The following is an 18,452-nucleotide window of genomic DNA, read 5'->3' on the forward strand; positions in this document are numbered from 1 at the left end:
CGCGCGGGGCTATTTTTAGCGCCGGGCGCCGTCACGTGACCGCGAGTGACGTCACCGAATGTTGTTGTCGGGGCGGGCGGGGCCGCGCGGCGAAGATGGAGGAGGAGGCGGGGGGGCGGCGGGGCGCGCGCCGGGCGGCACCGGGGGGACCCCAGGTACGGGGGGACCCGGGGGGGCACCGGGGCCACCGCATCGGGCCGGGGACCCGCGGCTGGGGCGGACGTGGGGGGGAAATCGGCCGTGTCGGGGTCCCCCCGTGCGGCTCCGGGGGGGCTCCGTGCAGCGGCGGGGGGGCTGCGATCCCGGAGGTCCGGTGCGGTTTGGGGCGGGGGGGGTCTGTGCGATGGGGTGGGATTGGGTGCGGGGTCGTTGCGCGCTTGGGGGGCGCGGGGTGAGGGGCTTTGCGCCGTGCGGAGCGGGGGGGGCCCGCAGTGGGGGGCCCCTGTGCGGATTTTGGGGGGGGGCTGCAGTGGGGGGACCCCAGTGCCGGGCAGGGGCTGCAGCGGGGCCCGGTACAGCTGGGGAGGGGGGGTGCAATAGGGGTCCCTGTGAGGTTTGGGAGGGGCTCCAGTGGGGGGGCCCGGTGCGGGTCGGGGGGGCTGCAATGGGGGTCCCGGTGCCATCCGGTGCGGGGGCTGCAAGAGGGGACCCCAGCGCGGGATCGGGGGTCCCGTGCATTCCGGGGTCCCGGCGCGTCTCGAGGGGGGAGAGCCCGTGCAATGGGGGGGCCCCGCAGTCCGGAGGGGCCCTGTGCAGTTCGGGGGAGCGCTGCAATTTCGGGGATCCCGCTGCGATTGGGGGGTCCCGGTGCGGTTCGGCGGGGCGCTGCAGTGAGCGGTGCCGGTGCGGGTCGGGGGGGCTCGGTGCGGGCCGGGGTCCCGGTGCGATGGGCTTTGCACCGTGCGGTGGGGGGGGGTCCCCGTGCCCTTCGGGGGGGCCCTGCGGGTTCGGGGTTCCCGCAGTGTCGGGGGGCCCGTGCGCCTGCACGGCGGCGGCTCCGCAGCGCGGGGGGGGCTGGGGGGGCCCCGCTGCACCGCGCCGGGCTCGGCGCTGCCGGCAGCGCGAGTGGCGTGTCCCCCCCGTGGGCTCCGTCCCGCCGCGTGGCCTTCGTGGGTGACACCCCCAGACCCCCATCTCGGGGCGATGCCTCGGTTTGGGGAGGGTTGCAGCACCGGGGACCTCGCTGCGGGGGAAGGGGGGGGTCAGCGTGTGTCCCCCCTCCACCCGTGTCCTTATGGGGGGTCCCATCCGTGTCCCTGTGGGGTGGCGCGGCCGGGGGGTCCTTCCTTGCTATCCCCCCTCTGCGGGGCCCCCCCTTTTCCTGCAGAGCCTTGTGTAACGCTGCCGACCCCACGGGTCTCTTTTGGGGGTGCCCATGGGTCCCCCCATCCCGGGGACAGCGGAGGGGAGCGGGGCAGCATCCTGCCCTGGGTGGGCGCTCAGGGGGGCTCGGTTCGGGCTGCCACTCCCCCTCCCCCCCGTTTGATGCTGGGGGAGGTTTTGGGGGTCCCGGGCTCTGACCGGCGCTTGGTCCCGCAGGGCTCCCGGGCGGCGCGGGCACAGCCCCGGTGCCCCGGCCGGCGCTGACGGACACGCGCCTGTGCGAGCCCCCCCGGGCCACCATGGACCCCCAGAGCGACACAGGTGAGAGCCCGGGCCGGGGGGCTCGGTCACAGCCGGGCCCCCCAACACTCTGCGTGTCCCCTGGCCCTGCTGGGGCAGCCACCAGATATTGGGGTACCGGGGGGGGGCCACGGCCGCATTCCACCCAGCACGGCACATCCGTGTCACACCGGGGTGTCCGGGCACCGGGGGGCACCAGGGCCGCCCCCTCCCCCGGTTATCCCGGCCCCCTTCCCGTTATTCCCGGACCCCGGCATCCCCCCGCCGTGCGGGGACATTGAGGCACGGCTGCTGTCACTGTCACCGTCACCGGCGTGGCACGGCTCACACGTGGCTCTTTATGCCACCGGGGGCGGGTCCCCGCTGCCCCCTGGGGTCCACCCCGCGGTGCCACGCGTGGGGACAGCCGCGGTGACCGCGAGGGCCGTGCCCGCGCTGTCCCGGCTCCCGCTGGCTCCCCGCCCTGTAATTATCCCGGTTGGGAACTCCGGCGACATCTGGACGCGCTCATGTCCCCCCCAAGGGGACACGCGGCAGCGCCGGCACCCGCGGGCTCTGCAGGGGAAACTGAGGCCCGGGGCGGTGGCATCGCCATCCCAGTGTCCCGCTGGGGTCAGGGGTGTGCGTCCCCTCTGTCCCCAAAGCCCCCCCCGGGCCGCCCGCCGGTATTTTTGGAGCGGCCGCAGGCCTGGAGCGTCGCCCGGCCGTGCCTGGCACGGGGCTGGCACGCGGCGCGGTGGCATGGGGACACGGCGGCGCGGGGACACGGCCTGGCCATCCCTTGGGCGCTTTCCTTGGGGTCCCCTCCCGGTTTGGGGTCAGTTTGGGGGGGTTTGGGGACACCTCGGGGATGCTGTGATGATTTGGGCCGGTCTCAGCCGGGCTGGGGCCATCGGGGATGTGACAGAGGCCACCCGTGCGCTCAGGGGTCCCCAATCAACCCCTGGGGGGGTCTCTGTGACCCCCGGGTCTCTGTGACCCCCGAGGCTCCTTTTCCTCATCCCAGAACCGGGAGGGTCCCGTGAGTGCCGGTCCCATCCCGGGGCGCACCCCCCTCCTTCCCTCCCGGAGTTCCCGGGGGTCCCCACTACTCCCCCCCATATCCCTGAGGGTCCCCCCATCCCCCAGATGTGCCGCCCCCTCCGGAGGGGGCTCCAGGGGCCAGGCCGCCCCTGTGCCCTGCCATGGGAGCCAGGGAAGGAGTTCGGGGCTGGAGTAGGGTGGCAGCAGCAGGAAGGGGGTCCGGGAGGCAGCAGGGCCCATTCCCGCGGCCTCCTGCCCGCCGGCAGCACCAGAAATAGCCGGGCTGACGTCAAGCCCCAAAGCACCCCGGGGGGGGCAGCGGGGGGGGGGGGGCGGGGGGTGTCCCAGAAATATCCCGGCTATTAAAAGTCTTGGCTTGGGATTAACGCGTGGTAAATAAACGTGGCGGTGCCGGGGGCGGGGGGGTTACACACGGCCGGGGCAGCGGGACCGGGGCGCCGGGAGGGTCTCCATCAGCGGGGGGAGGTCCCTGACCCTAAAAAAAAGGGGGGGGGGGGATTCCACACCTCAGCACATGGTCACCCCCCCCCAGAGCCACTTGGGGACACAGATCCGGCGGGATCTGTGCTGAGCTGGCATCTGTGCCCCCCCCACCCAGCCCCGGTTGCTGGGGGAGTCAGGGGGTCTCGAGTGGGGCGGGGGGGGTCGCCTGCCTTCATTCTCCCGAAGTGGAGGCTAATCCCCCCCGGCACATCCCCGGTTTTATTCCCGGCAGCGCTGATGCGGATTAACGTCCCTGGCAATTAGGGGGATGTGGGATGGGGGGGATAGAGGTGAGGGGGTCGTGGGGACCCCAATCCCCCCTCCAGCCTCCCCCAGGCAGGGCGGCCCGTGCCCCCTCAGCCGCCGGGGCAGTTCGGGGGTGTCGGGGGTTGTGGGATGGGACAGAGCGCATCCCCTCCCGGGATCTGTCGTGGCCCCCCCGGCACAATTCCCTATTTATAGCCGCTCCTCCCGTGCCGCGGCTATTTCCAGGCGCCACAGAGAATAGCCTGGATTGGGGGGGGCCATGGGTGAGGGGGGGCCCGCCAGCCCTGCCCTGCCTGCGGTGGGGGGGGGGGGGGGGGCTGCACGTGCTCCCATCACCCCAAAAACCAGGGATGCTCTGTGACCCCCAGCCAGCCCCGGGGGGGGGTTTTGGGAGCTGAGGTTGGGTTTGGGGGGTGCACGTGGCCCCCAGCCCGTTCGGGGGGTCACGGGTGTGTCTCTGCAGAGGGGGGGTCCGGCCGTGAGCCCCCGCTGGAGCTCCTGCCCCGTGTCCCGCTGCACGCTGCCCTGCCCGCCCCAGGTGAGTGGGGGGCGGCCCCCCGTGCCCCCCCAAAACACGGTGACACCGCCCCAAACCTGGTGACGCCCCCACAGGTGTGCAGGGGTGTGTAAGGGGGGAGCTGCTGAACACGGGTGTGCTCAGGTGTGCGGGAGGGAGGGAGACGCCCCCCTTGCACAGATGGACAGGTGTGCAGGGACAGGTGTGCAAGGACAGGTGCTCCAGCCCTGAGGGTGCTGGTCCCCATCCCCAGCCCCTCCCGTGTCCCCATTCCATGGGGGGACACCCCCATTGTGCCAACGAGGACCTCTCAGTTTGGGGGGCCCTGGGCAGCGAGGGGTTAAACGTTCCGTGTCCCTCACAGGGGGGGACCCCGCAGGGTGCGGGGGTGTCACCCCAAAGCCGCCACTGTCCCCAAAGTGCGGGGTTGGCACCGACGGGGGCTGTTTTTAGCCCCCCCTCCATTGCCCCCCAATACCCACAGGCTGGGGCTGGCAGGTTTGAGGGGGGCTGGCAGGTTTGGGGGGCTGCAGGAGTACCCCAGAGTACCCCCAAATACCCCCCGGAAGAGACAAACCCCCCAGGGCTGATTTGGGGGGATACTGGGGGGGAGTTGTGTATCAAGGGGGGGGGGGCTGGGATAGGGGGGTGCTGCTTCTCTTGGGGGGCTGGCAAGGGGGACTGGCAGGTGTGGGGGGGGGGTCTGGCTGTCCTTGGGGGGGGTCTGGCTGTCCTTGGGGGGGGTCTGTCAGAGCCGGGGGGGGTCAGGGGTGCCCCCCCTCCGCACACGGTGACGTCCGTGGGTCCGCGCGGGGACACGTCAGTGCCCGACGTGCCAGGTGGGGGGGCTGGGGAGGGGGGGTTCATTAACATGCACCGCGTGCCCCCCGCCCCCGCCTTCCTGTTTGCGTGGGGACAGCCCCCCTCCCCGCTCCTGCGTGCCCTGATGGGGGGGTCTGTGCCCCCCGGTGGTTGCTGGGGGGGATATTTTGGGTGGGGGGGGTCGGTGTTGCCCCCCCCCCCCCGCAGCGCTCGGGGTTGGTCGGTGTGTGGCTGCAGATGGAGGGGTTTGGATTGGGTGGGGGTCACCCCTCCGTTTTTATTTTTGGGGGGGTTAACTGAGGTGGGGGTTGGTCCAGGGGGGTGGGGGATGGGAGGAGACCCCCGAGGGCTTCCTTGGTACCCCCCCAGCAGCCGCTGAACTGCACCCGACACCCCCAGCCCCAAACTGCCCCTGACCCCCCCCCCCCCCACATCCTCAAACACCCCCAAAGCTCCCCTTCAATGAGTCCCCCCCCCAACATCACCCCCGGGACACCCCCAAACCACTCTCAGCTCCCCCCTGCACCACCCCAAAACTGCCCCTTCAACCCCTCCATCATTGCCGGGACATCCCCATCCCTTTCCCCCCCACACCCAGCGTGTCCGGCGGGGCCGGAGGGGCCGGAGGGGCCGGGGCCGGAGGCGGGGGTGGACGCGGGGCTGGCGGCGGCGCGGGAGCAGCAGCTGCAGCGGGAGCTGGTGGCCCTGAAGCAGCAGCAGCAGCTCCAGAAGCAGCTGCTCTTCGCCGAGTTCCAGAAGCAGCACGAGCATCTCACCCGCCAGCACCAGGTCCAGCTCCAGAAGCACCTCAAGGTGGGCGGGGGGGGATGTGGGGGGCGATGGGGATGTGGGGTGGCACCAATCTGGGGGTGATGGAGCTTTTGGAGGGGCATTGGGGGCGATGGGGCTGTGGGGTAGCACCGATGGGGGGGTGGAGCTGTGGGGAGGGATATTGGGGTTGATGGAGCTGTTGAAGGGGGATGGAGCCGTGGGGTCGGTGGGGGACCCTGGGAGCGATGGAGCCCTGGGGTGTCACTGATGGAGGGTGACACTGGGGGGGGGGGGGAGGACACCGGCGGTGCCAGCGCCATGGGCCACCCCGTTCTTGGGGCGCTGGGGGTGTCACCCCGGGAGGCTGGCGAGCAGGAGCGGCGGGGCCGGGCCCGGGGGTCCCATCGCGGTGCTCCCCCCGCCCCACAGCAGCAGCAGGAGGCTCTGGCCGCCCGCCGGCAGCAGGAGCTGGAGCAGCAGCGGCAGCGGGAGCGGCAGGAGCTGGAGCAGCAGCGCCTGGAGCAGCTCCAGAGCCTGCGCCCCAAGGACCGGGGCCGAGACAGTGAGCTGGGGGTCTGGGGTGGGGAATGGGGTCTGGGGAATGGGGTACAGTGAGCTGGGGGGGCTGGAGTGGGGTGTGGGGAATGGGGTACAGTGAGCTGGGGGGGCTGGAGTGGGGTCTGGGGTCTGGGGAATGGGGTACAGTGAGCTGGGGGGGCTGGAGTGGGGTCTGGGGAATGGGGTACAGTGAGCTGGGGGGGGACTGGAGGGTCTGGGGTTTCTGTGGGGCTCTAGGGTGAGATGTGTTGCCCCCCCCGACCCCCCCTCTGCCCCCAGGCGCCATCGCCAGCACGGAGGTGAAGCTGAAGCTCCAGGAATTCCTGCTCAGCAAGACAAAGGATCCAGGCCCCGGCCCCCCCAACCATTCCCTCCCCCAGCACCCCAAATGTTGGTAGGTGCCCCACAGGACCCCCCCCGAGGCACCGTGGGGGTGGCCCGGGTGTCCTAGCGGGGTCTGCGCCACCTTTCCCCCCCTCAGGGCTCACCACACCTCGTTGGACCAGAGTTCCCCCCCCCAGACCGGCAGCCCGGGGACCCCCCCGTCCTACAAACTCCCCCTCCTCGGCACCTACGACGGCCGCGATGATTTCCCGCTGCGCAAAACCGGTGCGTGCGTGCGGGCGGGCGGGCGGGGGGGTGCCGGTGACACGCTGGGGCGCCACATTTCGGGTGACACGTTTGTTTGGGGGTCCCCAGCGTCGGAGCCCAACCTGAAGGTGCGGTCGCGGCTGAAGCAGAAGGTGGCGGAGCGGAGGAGCAGCCCCCTCCTGCGGCGCCGCGACGGCTCCGTGCTCAGCGCCTTCCGCAAGCGCCACGTCGAGATCACCGGTGCGTGGGGACACGCGTGGGGACACGGGCTGCGCTCGCGACTGCCACTCGGTGTCCCCAAGTCACCGCGTGCTTCCCCAGAGCCCCCCGGGGCTGGTGGGACACAGGGCGGGGTGTCCGTGTGTGACACGGTGCAGTGTCCCTGTGTGTGACACACAGAGCAGTGTCCCCCTGTGTCACACCCTCGTGTCCCGCAGTGTCGTCGGTTTGCAGCAGTGCCCCCGGGTCGGGGCCCAGCTCCCCCAACAGCTCCCACGGTGCCCACAACGGCCTGGCCGCCTCTGTCCCCAACATCCACAGCGAGGTACAGGGGACAGGGATGGGGACACGATTGGGGGGGGGCTGTGAGTGTGTTGGTGACATGTCGTGTCCCCACCCGTGTGTTGATGCCACCTTTACCCTGTGGTGCCACAGCAGCTCCTGCCCCAGCCCCACGCCCTGGCCCTGGACGGGGCCCAGCTCAGCCTCTACACGTCCCCGTCGCTGCCCAACCTGTCCCTGGGGCTGCAGGCCACTGTCACCGTCACCAGCGCCCACCTCCCCGTGAGTGGGGGGCATGGGGACCCTGCGGGAGGGGGGGCACTGGGGCTGGACACCCCGTGGTGGGGACATGGGGACACCACGGAGGGAACATGAGGATTCCCTGGGGGCGCTGGGACATGGGGACACCATGGTGGGGACATGGGGACACCATGGCGGGTGGCACTGGGACATGGAACCCCATGGAAGGGGGCATGCGGATATAGTGGGGGGTGGCATGGGGGCCTGGCACCCTATATCAGCAATGTGGGGACCCCACAGTGACACCCCTGTCCCCGCAGGTGTCCCCCAAGCTGTCGCCACAGGCGGAGGGCGAGCGGCCGGGGGTGCCCCCGGGGGTGTCCCCGCTGCGCCCCGGGGCCGCCCTCACCGGGAAGTTCCTGAGCACGTCCTCGATCCCGGGGTGCCTGCTGGGGGTGGCCCTGGACGGGGACGCCCCGGCCGGGCCCCCATCGCTGCTGCAGCACGTGCTGCTGCTGGAGCAGGCACGCCAGCAGAGCACCCTCATTGCTGGTGAGCCCCCAGTTCCCCCAGTGCTCCCTCAGTGTCCCCCCAGTTCCCCCAGTCCTTCCTCAGTGTCCCCCAGTTTGCCCTCAGTTTCCCCCCCAGTCCTGCCCCAGTTTCCCCCCCCAGTCCTTCCCCACTTCCCTTCCCACCCTTTCCCAGTTCCCCCCACTCTTGTCCGTGTTTCCTCCATTCCTTCCCCAGCTCCCCCCCCCCCCCCTCCATTACAGCCCCCCACGCTCCCCCCAAGCCTCTCGGGGGTTCTGGGGGGTCGTGGGGAGACCCCCCTGACCGCGTGTCCCGCAGTGCCCCTGCACGGGCAGTCCCCGCTGGTGACGGGGGAGCGCGGGGGGGGTCCCCGCGGCAGCAAAGCGCCGCGACACCGACCCCTGAGCCGGACCCAGTCCTCGCCGCTGCCCCAGAGCCCCCAGGCGCTGCCCCACGGGCCCCTCCAGCACCACTTCCTCGACAAGCAGCAGGTCCAGCTGGGCAAGGTGGGCTGGGGGGTACTGGGGGGGCCACGGGGGGCGTGTGGGGTACGGGGTGGGAATGGGACTGGGGCGTGGGGGAGCTGCGCCACTGAGCCCCAAAACACAGCGGGGAGGGGCGGTGCGAGCAGGGAAACTGAGGCAGAGGATGGGAAATTGGGGGAGGACTGGACAGGGGTGTGTGGGGCACGGGGTGGGTACAGGGGGGGCCATGGGGTTTGGGAGGGGGAGTCACTGAAGCCCCGTGCCCCCCCCCAGCTGCTCCCCAAAGCGGGGGAGCTGGCACGGCAGCCCCCCACCCACCCCGAGGAGACGGAGGAGGAGCTGACGGAGCAGCAATCGCCCCCCCCGGGTGAGAGAGGCCCCCCCGGACCCCCCCTCGGCCCCCCCCTCGCCCTCGTGTCCCCAGAGGCCGGGGACCCCCCGGAGCAGCCGCAGGACCCCGAGGGCTGCCAGGAGCCGGGGTGACAGCGGGGACGAGGCCGAGGCCACCGGGGACCCCGACGTCACTGAGCTGGGGGTCACCTACAAGCAGGTGAGACTTTGGGGGCTCCCTCCTTCCCCCCCCCCCAAACCGCAGCACGAGCACCCCTTGCCCCCCGCTGTCCCCCCGGCCGTGTCATGTGTCCCCTCCCCCGTTTTTGGGGACCCAGCCGCCCTGCGCTGCCGCAGCGATGACTCGGAAGGGTCGGTGACTCATCCCCCTCCCCTCCCTGTGTCCCCCTGTCCCCGCCGCCCCCGCGCCGTGACCCCCCCCCCCCATGCCCTGCCTGACTCATCCCCGCCCCCTCCCCAGGTGTACCCCGAGGCGCCGCTGCAGCTCTTCCCCGCGCCCCCCCTGGGGGTCCTGGCTCTGCCCCACCCCGCCCTGGCCCGCACACAATCGTCCCCGGCCAGCGTCAAACCCCCCCAGCCCGAGGGGCCCCCCAAGCACCTCTTCACCACAGGTACGGCACTGGGGGCACCGGGGGGGGGGGGTCGGGGGGTCCCTGTTCCCTGCGGTTCTGTGTCCCTCGGGGTGACACGGGGGGCTCCATGTCCCGTGGGAAATGCCAGGGATGTCCGTGCCCCCCGAGTGTCCCATTCCGTGCTGGGGTTGTGGGTGTTCCTCTCCCATGGGATTCCCTCCTTCCTGGGGATGCCCAGGGTCCCTCAATCCCATAGGATCCCCCCCTGTTCCCTGGGGTTCCCAATCCCTTGGGGTGCCCAGGGGTCCCCATATCCCATAGGATCCCCCTGTCACCTGTGGTTCTCGATACCTGGGGGTGCCTGGTGTCCCCCCAATCCCGTGGGATCCCCCTTCTCCCCGGGGGTGTCCCGGGGTGCCAGCTGTGCCAGCTGTGCTGTGCCCAGGCGTGGTGTACGACACGTTCATGCTGAAGCACCAGTGCACCTGTGGGAACACCACCATCCACCCCGAGCACGCCGGCCGCATCCAGAGCATCTGGTCCCGGCTGCAGGAGACGGGGCTGCTGGGCAAGTGCGAGGTGAGGGGGGGCTCCCCAGGCCCCGGGGTGGGGTGGGGAGGGCACGGGGAGCCCGGGGTGAGGGGGCTCAACCTCTGCCCCTTCCCAGCGCATCCGGGGCAGGAAGGCGACGCTGGAGGAGATCCAGAGCGTGCACTCGGAGCACCACGCGCTGCTCTACGGCACCAGCCCCCTGAACCGCCAGAAACTGGACAGCAAAAAGCTGCTGGGTGCGTGCTGGGGGGGCTCCTCAATGCCTGGGACCCCCCTCTCTGGAGTTGGGGTCACCTTGCTGCCCTGTTCACATCCCCTTGGGTGTCCCAGTCCTTGGGGTGTGCATGGGATCCCTCTGTCCCTGGGGTTTCCAGTCCCTTGGGGTGCTTGGAGGTCCCCTTATCCCATGGGATCCCTCTGTCCCCTGGGGTTTCCCCATCTCTTGGGGTGCCTGGGTTTCCCCCTGTCCCATGGGCTCCTTGTTCCCTGGTGTTCCCAATGCTTTGGGATGCTCAGAGTTCCCCTTATCCCATGGGATCGCCCTGTGCCCTGGTGTTCTCAGTCCTTTGGGGTGCTCGGAGGTCCCCTTACACCACGGGCTCCCCGTGTCCCCTTGTCCCCATCACCCCTTGACCCCGCAGGTCCCATCACTCCGAAGACGTACGCGGTGCTGCCGTGCGGGGGCATCGGGGTGAGTCTGGGGGCGCGGGCCGGGGGTGTCCCCGGGGTGGCCGTGCCCCGCTGACCCCGCTGTCCCCGCTGTCCCCGCAGGTGGACAGTGACACGGTGTGGAACGAGCTGCACTCGTCCAGCGCCGTGCGCACGGCCGTGGGCTGCCTGCTCGAGCTGGCCTTCAAGGTGGCCGCGGGGGAGGTCAAGGTGGGTGTGTGGCACTGTCACCGTGCGTCCCTGCAGTGTCCCTCTCTGTCCCATGCGTGTCCCAATGCCACCCGTGTCTCTCTCTGTGTCACACACACACTGCTCTGTGTCCCTCTCTGTGTCCCACCCGTGTCCCTCTCTGTCCCCCAGAATGGCTTCGCCGTCATTCGCCCCCCAGGCCACCACGCCGAGGAGTCCACGGCCATGTGAGTACCGGGACAGGGCTGGGACCCCCGCCCAGGGCCACCCCCTCCACTCATGTCCCTTGTCCCCAGGGGCTTCTGCTTCTTCAACTCGGTGGCCATCTCGGCCAAGCTGCTGCAGCAGCGGCTCAGCGTGGGCAGGATCCTCATCGTGGACTGGGTAAGGGGTGGACAGGGGCGACCCCACAGACCTTGGGGACCCCCGTGGGTGGGCGTGGGGGTGTCCCTGACACCCGGGTGCCCCCCCAGGACATCCACCACGGGAACGGGACCCAGCAGGCGTTTTACAGCGACCCCCACGTGCTCTACATCTCCCTGCACCGCTACGACGACGGAAACTTCTTCCCAGGCAGCGGCGCCCCCGAGGAGGTACCGGGGGGAATTTGGGGGGTGGGGGTCCCCCCGTGCCCCCCCCAGGCCCTGGCTGTGGCACAGGGGGGGTCACCTGTGGCTGTGCCCAGGTGGGCAGCGGGCTGGGCGTGGGCTACAACATCAACATCGCCTGGACCGGCGGCGTGGACCCCCCGATCGGGGACGTGGAGTACCTGACGGCCTTCAGGTGGGGAGGGGGCTGCACCTGGAGGGGGGGGCACGGCTCGGGGGGAGCCCCTGGGGGAGGGGCTCCATGGCACTGAGGGGGGCTCTGCCTCAGGGAAGGAATTCTGGTGTCCTGGGTGGGTTCCTGAGTCCTTGGAGGGCTCTGTGCCATGGGAGGGGGTCTGGGGAAGGGTCCCTGCACACCTTGGGGGGCCTCCCCCACCCCTGGGGTGTCCCTGTGCTCTGGGAAGGGGCTCCCCCAGTCCTGGGGGGGTCCCTGCCCTCTCTGGGGGGATCCCCCAGCCCTGGGGGGGTCCCGAGCCGCCGCTGCCCCCAGGACCGTGGTGATGCCCATCGCCAACGAGTTCTCCCCGGACCTGGTCCTGGTCTCTGCCGGCTTCGATGCCGTCGAGGGCCACCTGTCCCCGCTCGGTGGCTACTCCGTCACCGCCAAGTGTGAGTGGGGTCTGGGGGTGTCCCAGGGTGGGGACCCCGGCCCGGCCACCCCCTGACCCCATCCCCGGTGCCCCCCAGGTTTCGGGCACCTGACGAAGCAGCTGATGATGCTGGCCGGGGGCCGGGTGGTGCTGGCGCTGGAGGGGGGACACGACCTGACGGCCATCTGTGACGCCTCCGAGGCCTGTGTCACCGCCCTGCTCGGCCTCGAGGTACGGGGGACACCCCCGGGGCCCTCCCAGCCCCTCCCCGGGGCTGTACTGGGGGGCACACCCCGAGTCGTGCCTCAGTTTCCCCTCGCTGGTTGCTGGGGGGGCTCCGGTCCCACCCCTGCTCTCACTTTGGGGGGGTTGGTGGCAGGTTTTTTTTGAGGGTACTGGTGGCAGTTTTGGGGTGCTGGTGGCAGTTTTGGGGGGGCTGACGCTGTGTCCCCCCCCAGCTGGAGCCCCTGGACCCGGCCCTGTTGCAGCAGAAGCCCAACGTGAACGCGGTGGCCACGCTGGAGAAAGTCATCGAGATCCAGAGTGAGAACGGGGTGGGGGACACGGCAGGGGACTGAGGGGTCCCTGAGGGTGACAAGGGGACACGGGGGGACACGGGGGGACACCTGGGCTCCGTCCCAGCCGTGTCCCCGCCCTGCCCAGGCCGGCACTGGGGCTCCGTGCGCCGCTTCGCCGCCGCCGTGGGCCGGTCCCTGCTGGAGGCGCAGCGCGGGGACACCGAGGAGGCCGAGACGGTGACAGCGATGGCCCTGCTGTCCGTGGGGGCCGAGCAGGGAGGGACGGACACACAGCCCAGGTACGGCCCGGGGACACGGGGGGACACGGGGGATGGAGCCGGGGGGACACGGGTGTGTGAATGGAGCTGGGGGGGACACAGGGGGGGACACCTGGGGGAGACGGAGGGACGGGAATGGAGCCGGGTGTGACACTGGGGGGATGAATGGAGCCAGGTGTGACACCGGGGTGTGAATGGAGCCAGGTGTGACACCGAGGGGGGGGACACGTGTCCCGCGCACGGCTCCAGGTGTGTCCCGGGGGGAGGTGACAGACATTTGTCCCTCCCCTGCCCAGGCCAGCGGAGGAGCCGATGGAGGCCGAGCCCACGCTCTGACTCGTCGGGAAAACCAAGGAACACCCGGAAGAGACGAAAAACACGTACACAAAAAAAAAAAAAAAAAAATCACAGTAAAAGGAAAAAAAAAAAATCCAAAACACACAGAAAAAAACCACTAAAAAAAAAAAAAGGACAAAAAAAAAAAAAAAGGCAGAAATCGAAAGGAAAACCAGAAAAAAAGAGGAAAATATTTTCTTTTTCTATTAAAAAGAGGAGAAAAAGACAAAAAAATCCCCCCGCCCGTCCTGTGCCCCCGGCTCCCCGCGGTGTTTGCGGTCGTGTCTCTTGTGCAGCAGCGGTTCCACCAGCACCCCCAAACTGTCCCCTCGTGTCCCCCCCCTGTCCTTCGGGTCCCCCCGGCGCTGCTCGGACTCCCCCGGGGCTCCTCGAGATTTTTTTTTAGGGGTTTTTTCCTTCTTTTCCCCCTATTTTTGTGTGTCTCTCCCCCTTCGTTCCCTCCCTGGCTCTGGCATCCGTCCCTCACCCGGGGGAGGCGATGGGAAATATTCGTGCCTTTAAGTAAGTATTTTTTTTTTAATGCCTTAATTTCCCTTCATTTTGGGTTTTCTTAATTTTCTTGGGTTTGGTTGTTTTTTTTTTTTCCCTTCGGCCTCCCCGTTTGGGACGGGGACACGAGACAAAGGGACGAGCCCTGTCCCCCACCCACCCCCGTCCCTTTGTCACCCCGGCGCCTTTGTTGGGATCAAATTTGTCCTTACAGGAGAGGAAAAAAAAAAAAAAAAAAGGAAAAAAAAAAGAGGAAAAACCACTTTATTTTCCTGTTTTGTCACCAGCCGGAGGGGCCTCGGAGCGATTTTAGCTTTAAAGGAGAGAAAAACCACCCAACCTCCCCCCCAAAAAAAGGGATATAATTTTATTACAGATGGATTATTTAATAGTATTTTTTTAATTGGGGGGGGGGGGGGCGGAGGGGAGGACTGGGACGGGGACAGCGCGTGGTGGGTTAAATTATTCCGGGGGCTGGGGGGAATTTGGGGTGGTCCCAAATGAGGACAGAGGGATAAGGTTGTCCTTGTCACCTCTCCTGGGGGGAGGGAAGGTCCCTGGTTTAGGGTGAGGAAAGGGGGGGATCCCCCTCCCCATCCCAGGAGAGGGAACACCTCTGGATTTTGGGGTTTGGGGGGGGAGGGAGAGGAGAGGAAAGGAGGGTCTCGGGCCCCCCGGCAGCGTGCCCGGCTTGCTTTGGGCAGGTGTCCCCACCACCCCGTCCCCCGTGTGTCCCCCGTGTGTCCCCCGTGTCCCCCGGGTCCTGTCCGTGCCCCGCTCACGCTCGCTCTGGGTCTCGGTTCGGTATTTTGTAAGATGTCACCGATGTTCGTCCTTGTATAAATAAACTGTTTCTGGCAATACCCGCGGGGCCGCTGCCTTTGGGGGGGCCTGGGGGGGGTGGGTGGGGGTGTCCCTGTGTCCCTTGTCCTGTCCCGGGGTCCCCTTGTCCTGTCCCGGGGTCCCTTTGTCCTGTCTTGGGGTCCCCTTTTCCTGTCCCCATTTCCCCTCGTGCCTCAGTTTCCCCACCCGCCGCACGGAGGGACCGGGGCGGGTCCCCTATGTCACCCCCCGGGCTCGGGGGTCGCTGTCCTCGGGTCCCCCCGGGTCCCCTGTGTCACCCCCCGGGCTCGGGGGTCTCTGTCCCCGCTGTCCCCCCCGTGTCCCCCCCGCAGGATTCGGGGCCAGCCTTGGTTCTGGTGCTTTATTTGGTTCCAAACGGGGGAAGGGACCCCCACACACCGAGGGGGGGTCCCGTCCCTGCTGCAGAGGGGAGGGGACAACTGGGGACAGCTCGGGAGTGGCGGGGGTGGCAGCTCAGTGTCCCCAGACCCGCTGGGCACGGGACACCCCCAGCTCTGCCCCCTCGGGGATGGGGGGGGTCCCCTGGCCTGGAGCCCCCCCGGGGATGGGCACAGCTCAGAGAGAGCCCCTGGGGGAGGGGAGGGAGGGCAGGGACCCCTGCCCGGGATGGGGAGGGTGAACATGAACTGGGACAAGTGCCCAGTTTGGGGGGAAGGAGTGAGAGTGAACCGGGAACAGAGCAGGGACCCCCACTCAATCTGGGGAAAAGGAGTGTGAAATGAACTGAGAACAGAGCAGGGACCCCCACTCAGTTTGGGGAAAAGGAGTGTGAAATGAACTGAGAACAGAGCAGACACCCCCCACTCAATCTGGGGGGTCCCTGGGGAAAGGGAGGGTGAGGGTGAGCCGGGAACAGAGCAGGGTCCCTCACTCAATCTGGGGAAAAGGAGTGTGAAATGAACTGAGAACAGAGCAGACACCCCCCACTCAATCTGGGGGTCCCTGGGACAGCCGAGGATGAACTGGGCCCAGAGCAGGGCCCCCTCCTCGCCATGGGGGGGGGTCTAGGGGGTTGCCCGGAGCCGCCGCAGGGTGAGGATGAGCTGGGGCAGCAGGGACTCCACCAGCACGGGCCCCAGGGTGTAGCGGGCACCCACGTTCAGGTACCACAGCGCCGTGTCCTCGCTCTTGGGCAGCTTGTGCAGCACGTCCAGGGCCAGCATCCCCAGCATGGCGCTGCCCAGGGGCGGCTCCAACCCCCGCAGCTCCTGCGCTGCCCGGCGGCTCAGGGGGTGCCTGGCGGCCAGGGCCAGCCCCAGGGCGGTGCCGCTCACCCGGCACAGAGAGGCCCAGGGCCGCGTCTCCGGCCGCAGCCAGGACGGCTCCGAGCACCGGGAGCTGGCCCGGCGGATGGACCTGCGGGGGACAGCGGGATTTGGGGTGTGCTCCCCCCTCCCTCCCCCAGAAATGGGCTGGGGAAAGAGCTCTGGGGTCAGCCCCCTCCCCAAAATGCTTGGCGGGCAGATCCCTGGGGTTAGTCCCTGCACGCCCCAAAAATATTCTGGAATTCCTGGGGCTGCTCCCCGCGGATACCCCCCCTCAGTGGGGCACCCCTGTCCCCCTGTGACACCCCTCTCCCCCCTGGCCCGGGCACTCACCAGTCCAGGTCCAGCCCCGTGGCTGTGGCCAGCCCGTGCAGGGCCAGCGCGCTCAGGAGCAGCCCCAGAGCCGTCCCCAGGAAGAAGCGGTACTTGAGGAAGTTGGGGGGCCAGCGCTGCAGCCCCCAGCCCAGAGCCATCCCTGGCAGAGGGGACAGGCGGGGTTGGCACTGGGAGGGGGCTGGAGGGACTGGGAAGGAGCTGGGAGTGCCCCCCTCACCTGCCAGGGAGCCCGTGACCACCTGGTGGGGGAAGTGGGCCAGGACGAAGATCCGGGAGAGCCCCATGGCCACCAGCAGGAGGATGTAGAGGAGGAACGGGATCAGCTTCAGCAGCCGGCTGGAAGGAACGGGGTGGTGCCAGGCAAGGGGGAAAGGAGGAAAGCAGAGGGGAAGGAGGCCAGGAAAAGTCCTGGGTGGCATTCAGGGGGTGCCACAGCCTCTTCCCGAGCTGCCAGGGGAGGGAAGGGATCCTCACCACCCTCCACAGGTGCTGCCCACTGAGCAGGGGTCCCATATCCACCCCTCTCTTTCCCACAGCTGCTCTGGAAGCTTCCAAGGGACAGCATTTCCATCCTGGATTCATTCTGCCTGCTCCCCGTGGGCTCTGCCCATCCCGGACTCACCTCTGGGTGTACCTGGACACTCCCTTGGTCAGGCCGGTGACAATCGGCCACAGGGCCGCCCCCAGGATCATGCAGTGGCCCGAGGGGCTTCCTGGGGGATGAAGCACAGGGGTGGTTTTGGGGAGCGTGTCCCAGCAGGTGAAAAGCCGGGAATGCCAAGCCCAACCCTTCCCCGCTGCTCAGGAATGGCTTTTCCCCAATTCCAGCCCAGCATTCCCACACGGATGGGGCTCCTGGGGCCCTTCCCTGGGGCTGTCCGAGCTGGGGCTCACCTGGTCCCGTCTCACAGGTGATCGGGAACTGGCGCAGCGGGAGCTGCTCCCGGCTGGACAGCCCCGACTCGTGGATCCACCAGTACGGGCGCTCCCCGAACAGGAACCTGCGGGCAGGGAGAGCACCAGGAGTGGGAGAGACAGCCAGGGGGCAGGATCTGGGCATGGGGGAGGCAGCAGGAGGGCAGGATCCCTGTCACTCATCCCGGAGGATCCAGAGGGGCAGGATCCCTGTCACTCATCCCGGGGGATCCAGGGGGGCACGACCCCTGCAGCCCCAGCCCATCCCAGGATTTCCAGGGATGAAGCCACAGCAGGAGGGCAGGATCCCTTGCCAGTCCTGCTGCCTCCCGGGGTTTTTGCCTGCCAGGAATTCCTGGCAGATGCTTGGGGCAGCTCGGGTGACCCTGCGGAATGGCACGGGCAGGGAGCAGGGAGTCTCTGCCCGGAATTCCGCAGGCAGGGAGCAGGGAGTGTCCCGGTGCCCCCCTCCATGTCCCCCCCTCACCACTTGAGGACCACGTTGAACCACTCGGCCACCAGGGCGATCCAGAGCACCATGACGGACACGTGGTCATCCAGCCCGCGGGCCAGCGGGAAGAAGACGGTGTAGATGGACTTGGGATCCAAGTGGGAGCTCAGGAAGAGCCAGAACTGCTCCAGCCAGGGCGGCCCAGCCTGCAGGGCCACGGCTGCGTGGATCCCGGCCTCGTGCAGGGCATCCATGGCACTGGGCTGGGACACAGGAGGGAGATCAGCACAGATCCCCTCGGGCATCCATCCCTTGGGAACAGGGCACGAGGTGGCTGGATCCTGAATTCCTCGGGAATTCATTGGGAAGGGGTGGGAGCTGGCTGGATCCCGAGCCTTGCCTTGGCACTGGTTCAGGGAGTTTTTCACCACTTGAAGCTTGCCCACAAATGACTCCCAAATTTCTGCCCGGGGGGTAGAACACACTTATGGCTCTGGGATGGGGCCAGGCAGGATCCCGGGGGATCGGTGTGGGATTTGCTGGAGCAAAGAGCCGGCACCTCCCTGGGGCTTTCCCTTGGAAACCTCCTGGCTCTCCCTGTGGTGATTCTGCAGAAGGCCTGGGGTCTCCCTGGAGCCACCCTGGGTATTCTTTGAGATTTCCCTAAAGCGGGTCCTGGGCCTCCCTGGGGTCCCTTCGGGGTCCCTCTGGGCCTCCCTGTACTCTCAGGCCCGATGTGGCCTCCCTGGGGTCTCCCTACATCAGACCCGCGGCCTCCCCATTCCCACCAGCAGTGTCTGAGCCGCCCTGACCCTCGGTAAACCTCCCCGTGGCGCTCCCCACCCCCCGGTACCGGCGGGAGGTACCTGAGGGGGGGGCTTCATCCCGGGGACCCCTCAAAACTCCCTCCCGCCGCTCTCAGCGCCCTCTTCCGCCTACACTTCCCATCACCGCCCGCGGGGCGGCGCGCTACGGCGGGGCGGGAGGGACAAACCGCGACCGGGGCGGGCTCAGC

General features: G+C 68.7%; 2 protein-coding genes across 2 annotated transcripts; one reads left to right on the forward strand and one right to left on the reverse strand.

Annotated features, from left to right (window-relative positions):
* The first annotated feature begins 30 nt into the window (after positions 1-30).
* Positions 31-14,469, forward strand: HDAC5 (histone deacetylase 5). Its single transcript, XM_088179507.1, is given in 28 exon segments — positions 31-155; positions 1,540-1,644; positions 3,881-3,955; positions 5,355-5,569; positions 5,957-6,089; positions 6,365-6,479; positions 6,567-6,694; positions 6,785-6,916; positions 7,114-7,220; positions 7,331-7,459; positions 7,738-7,969; positions 8,267-8,454; positions 8,707-8,910; positions 8,912-8,983; positions 9,245-9,395; positions 9,802-9,935; positions 10,024-10,144; positions 10,550-10,599; positions 10,680-10,787; positions 10,938-10,993; positions 11,063-11,150; positions 11,240-11,359; positions 11,452-11,549; positions 11,865-11,983; positions 12,062-12,195; positions 12,423-12,507; positions 12,628-12,781; positions 13,057-14,469. Coding segments are annotated over 28 exon segments (3,390 nt in total). The 5' UTR covers positions 31-58; the 3' UTR covers positions 13,097-14,469.
* G6PC3 (glucose-6-phosphatase catalytic subunit 3) lies at positions 13,854-18,396 on the reverse strand. The gene is made up of 7 exons (XM_088179508.1): positions 18,304-18,396; positions 17,474-17,700; positions 16,966-17,072; positions 16,694-16,784; positions 16,289-16,407; positions 16,069-16,210; positions 13,854-15,826 (listed from the first exon to the last, which is right to left on the reverse strand). Exons 1-7 carry the CDS (start codon positions 18,319-18,321, stop codon positions 15,475-15,477), a joined length of 1,056 nt encoding a protein of 351 aa, XP_088035634.1. The 5' UTR covers positions 18,322-18,396; the 3' UTR covers positions 13,854-15,474.
* Positions 18,397-18,452: the final 56 nt, after the last annotated feature.

This window comes from Sturnus vulgaris, chromosome 27, assembly GCF_052056855.1.
Source record: "Sturnus vulgaris isolate bStuVul1 chromosome 27, bStuVul1.hap1, whole genome shotgun sequence".
Classification (NCBI taxonomy): domain Eukaryota; kingdom Metazoa; phylum Chordata; class Aves; order Passeriformes; family Sturnidae; genus Sturnus; species Sturnus vulgaris.

Coding starts and splice junctions, on each gene's coding strand:
- G6PC3 (XM_088179508.1), bottom strand. Junction 17,073..17,473: donor TTCAACGTGGTCCTCAAGTG/GTGAGGGGGGGA, acceptor CCCTGCCCGCAG/GTTCCTGTTCGGGGAGCGCC. Junction 16,211..16,288: donor GGTCACGGGCTCCCTGGCAG/GTGAGGGGGGCA, acceptor CCCCTCTGCCAG/GGATGGCTCTGGGCTGGGGG.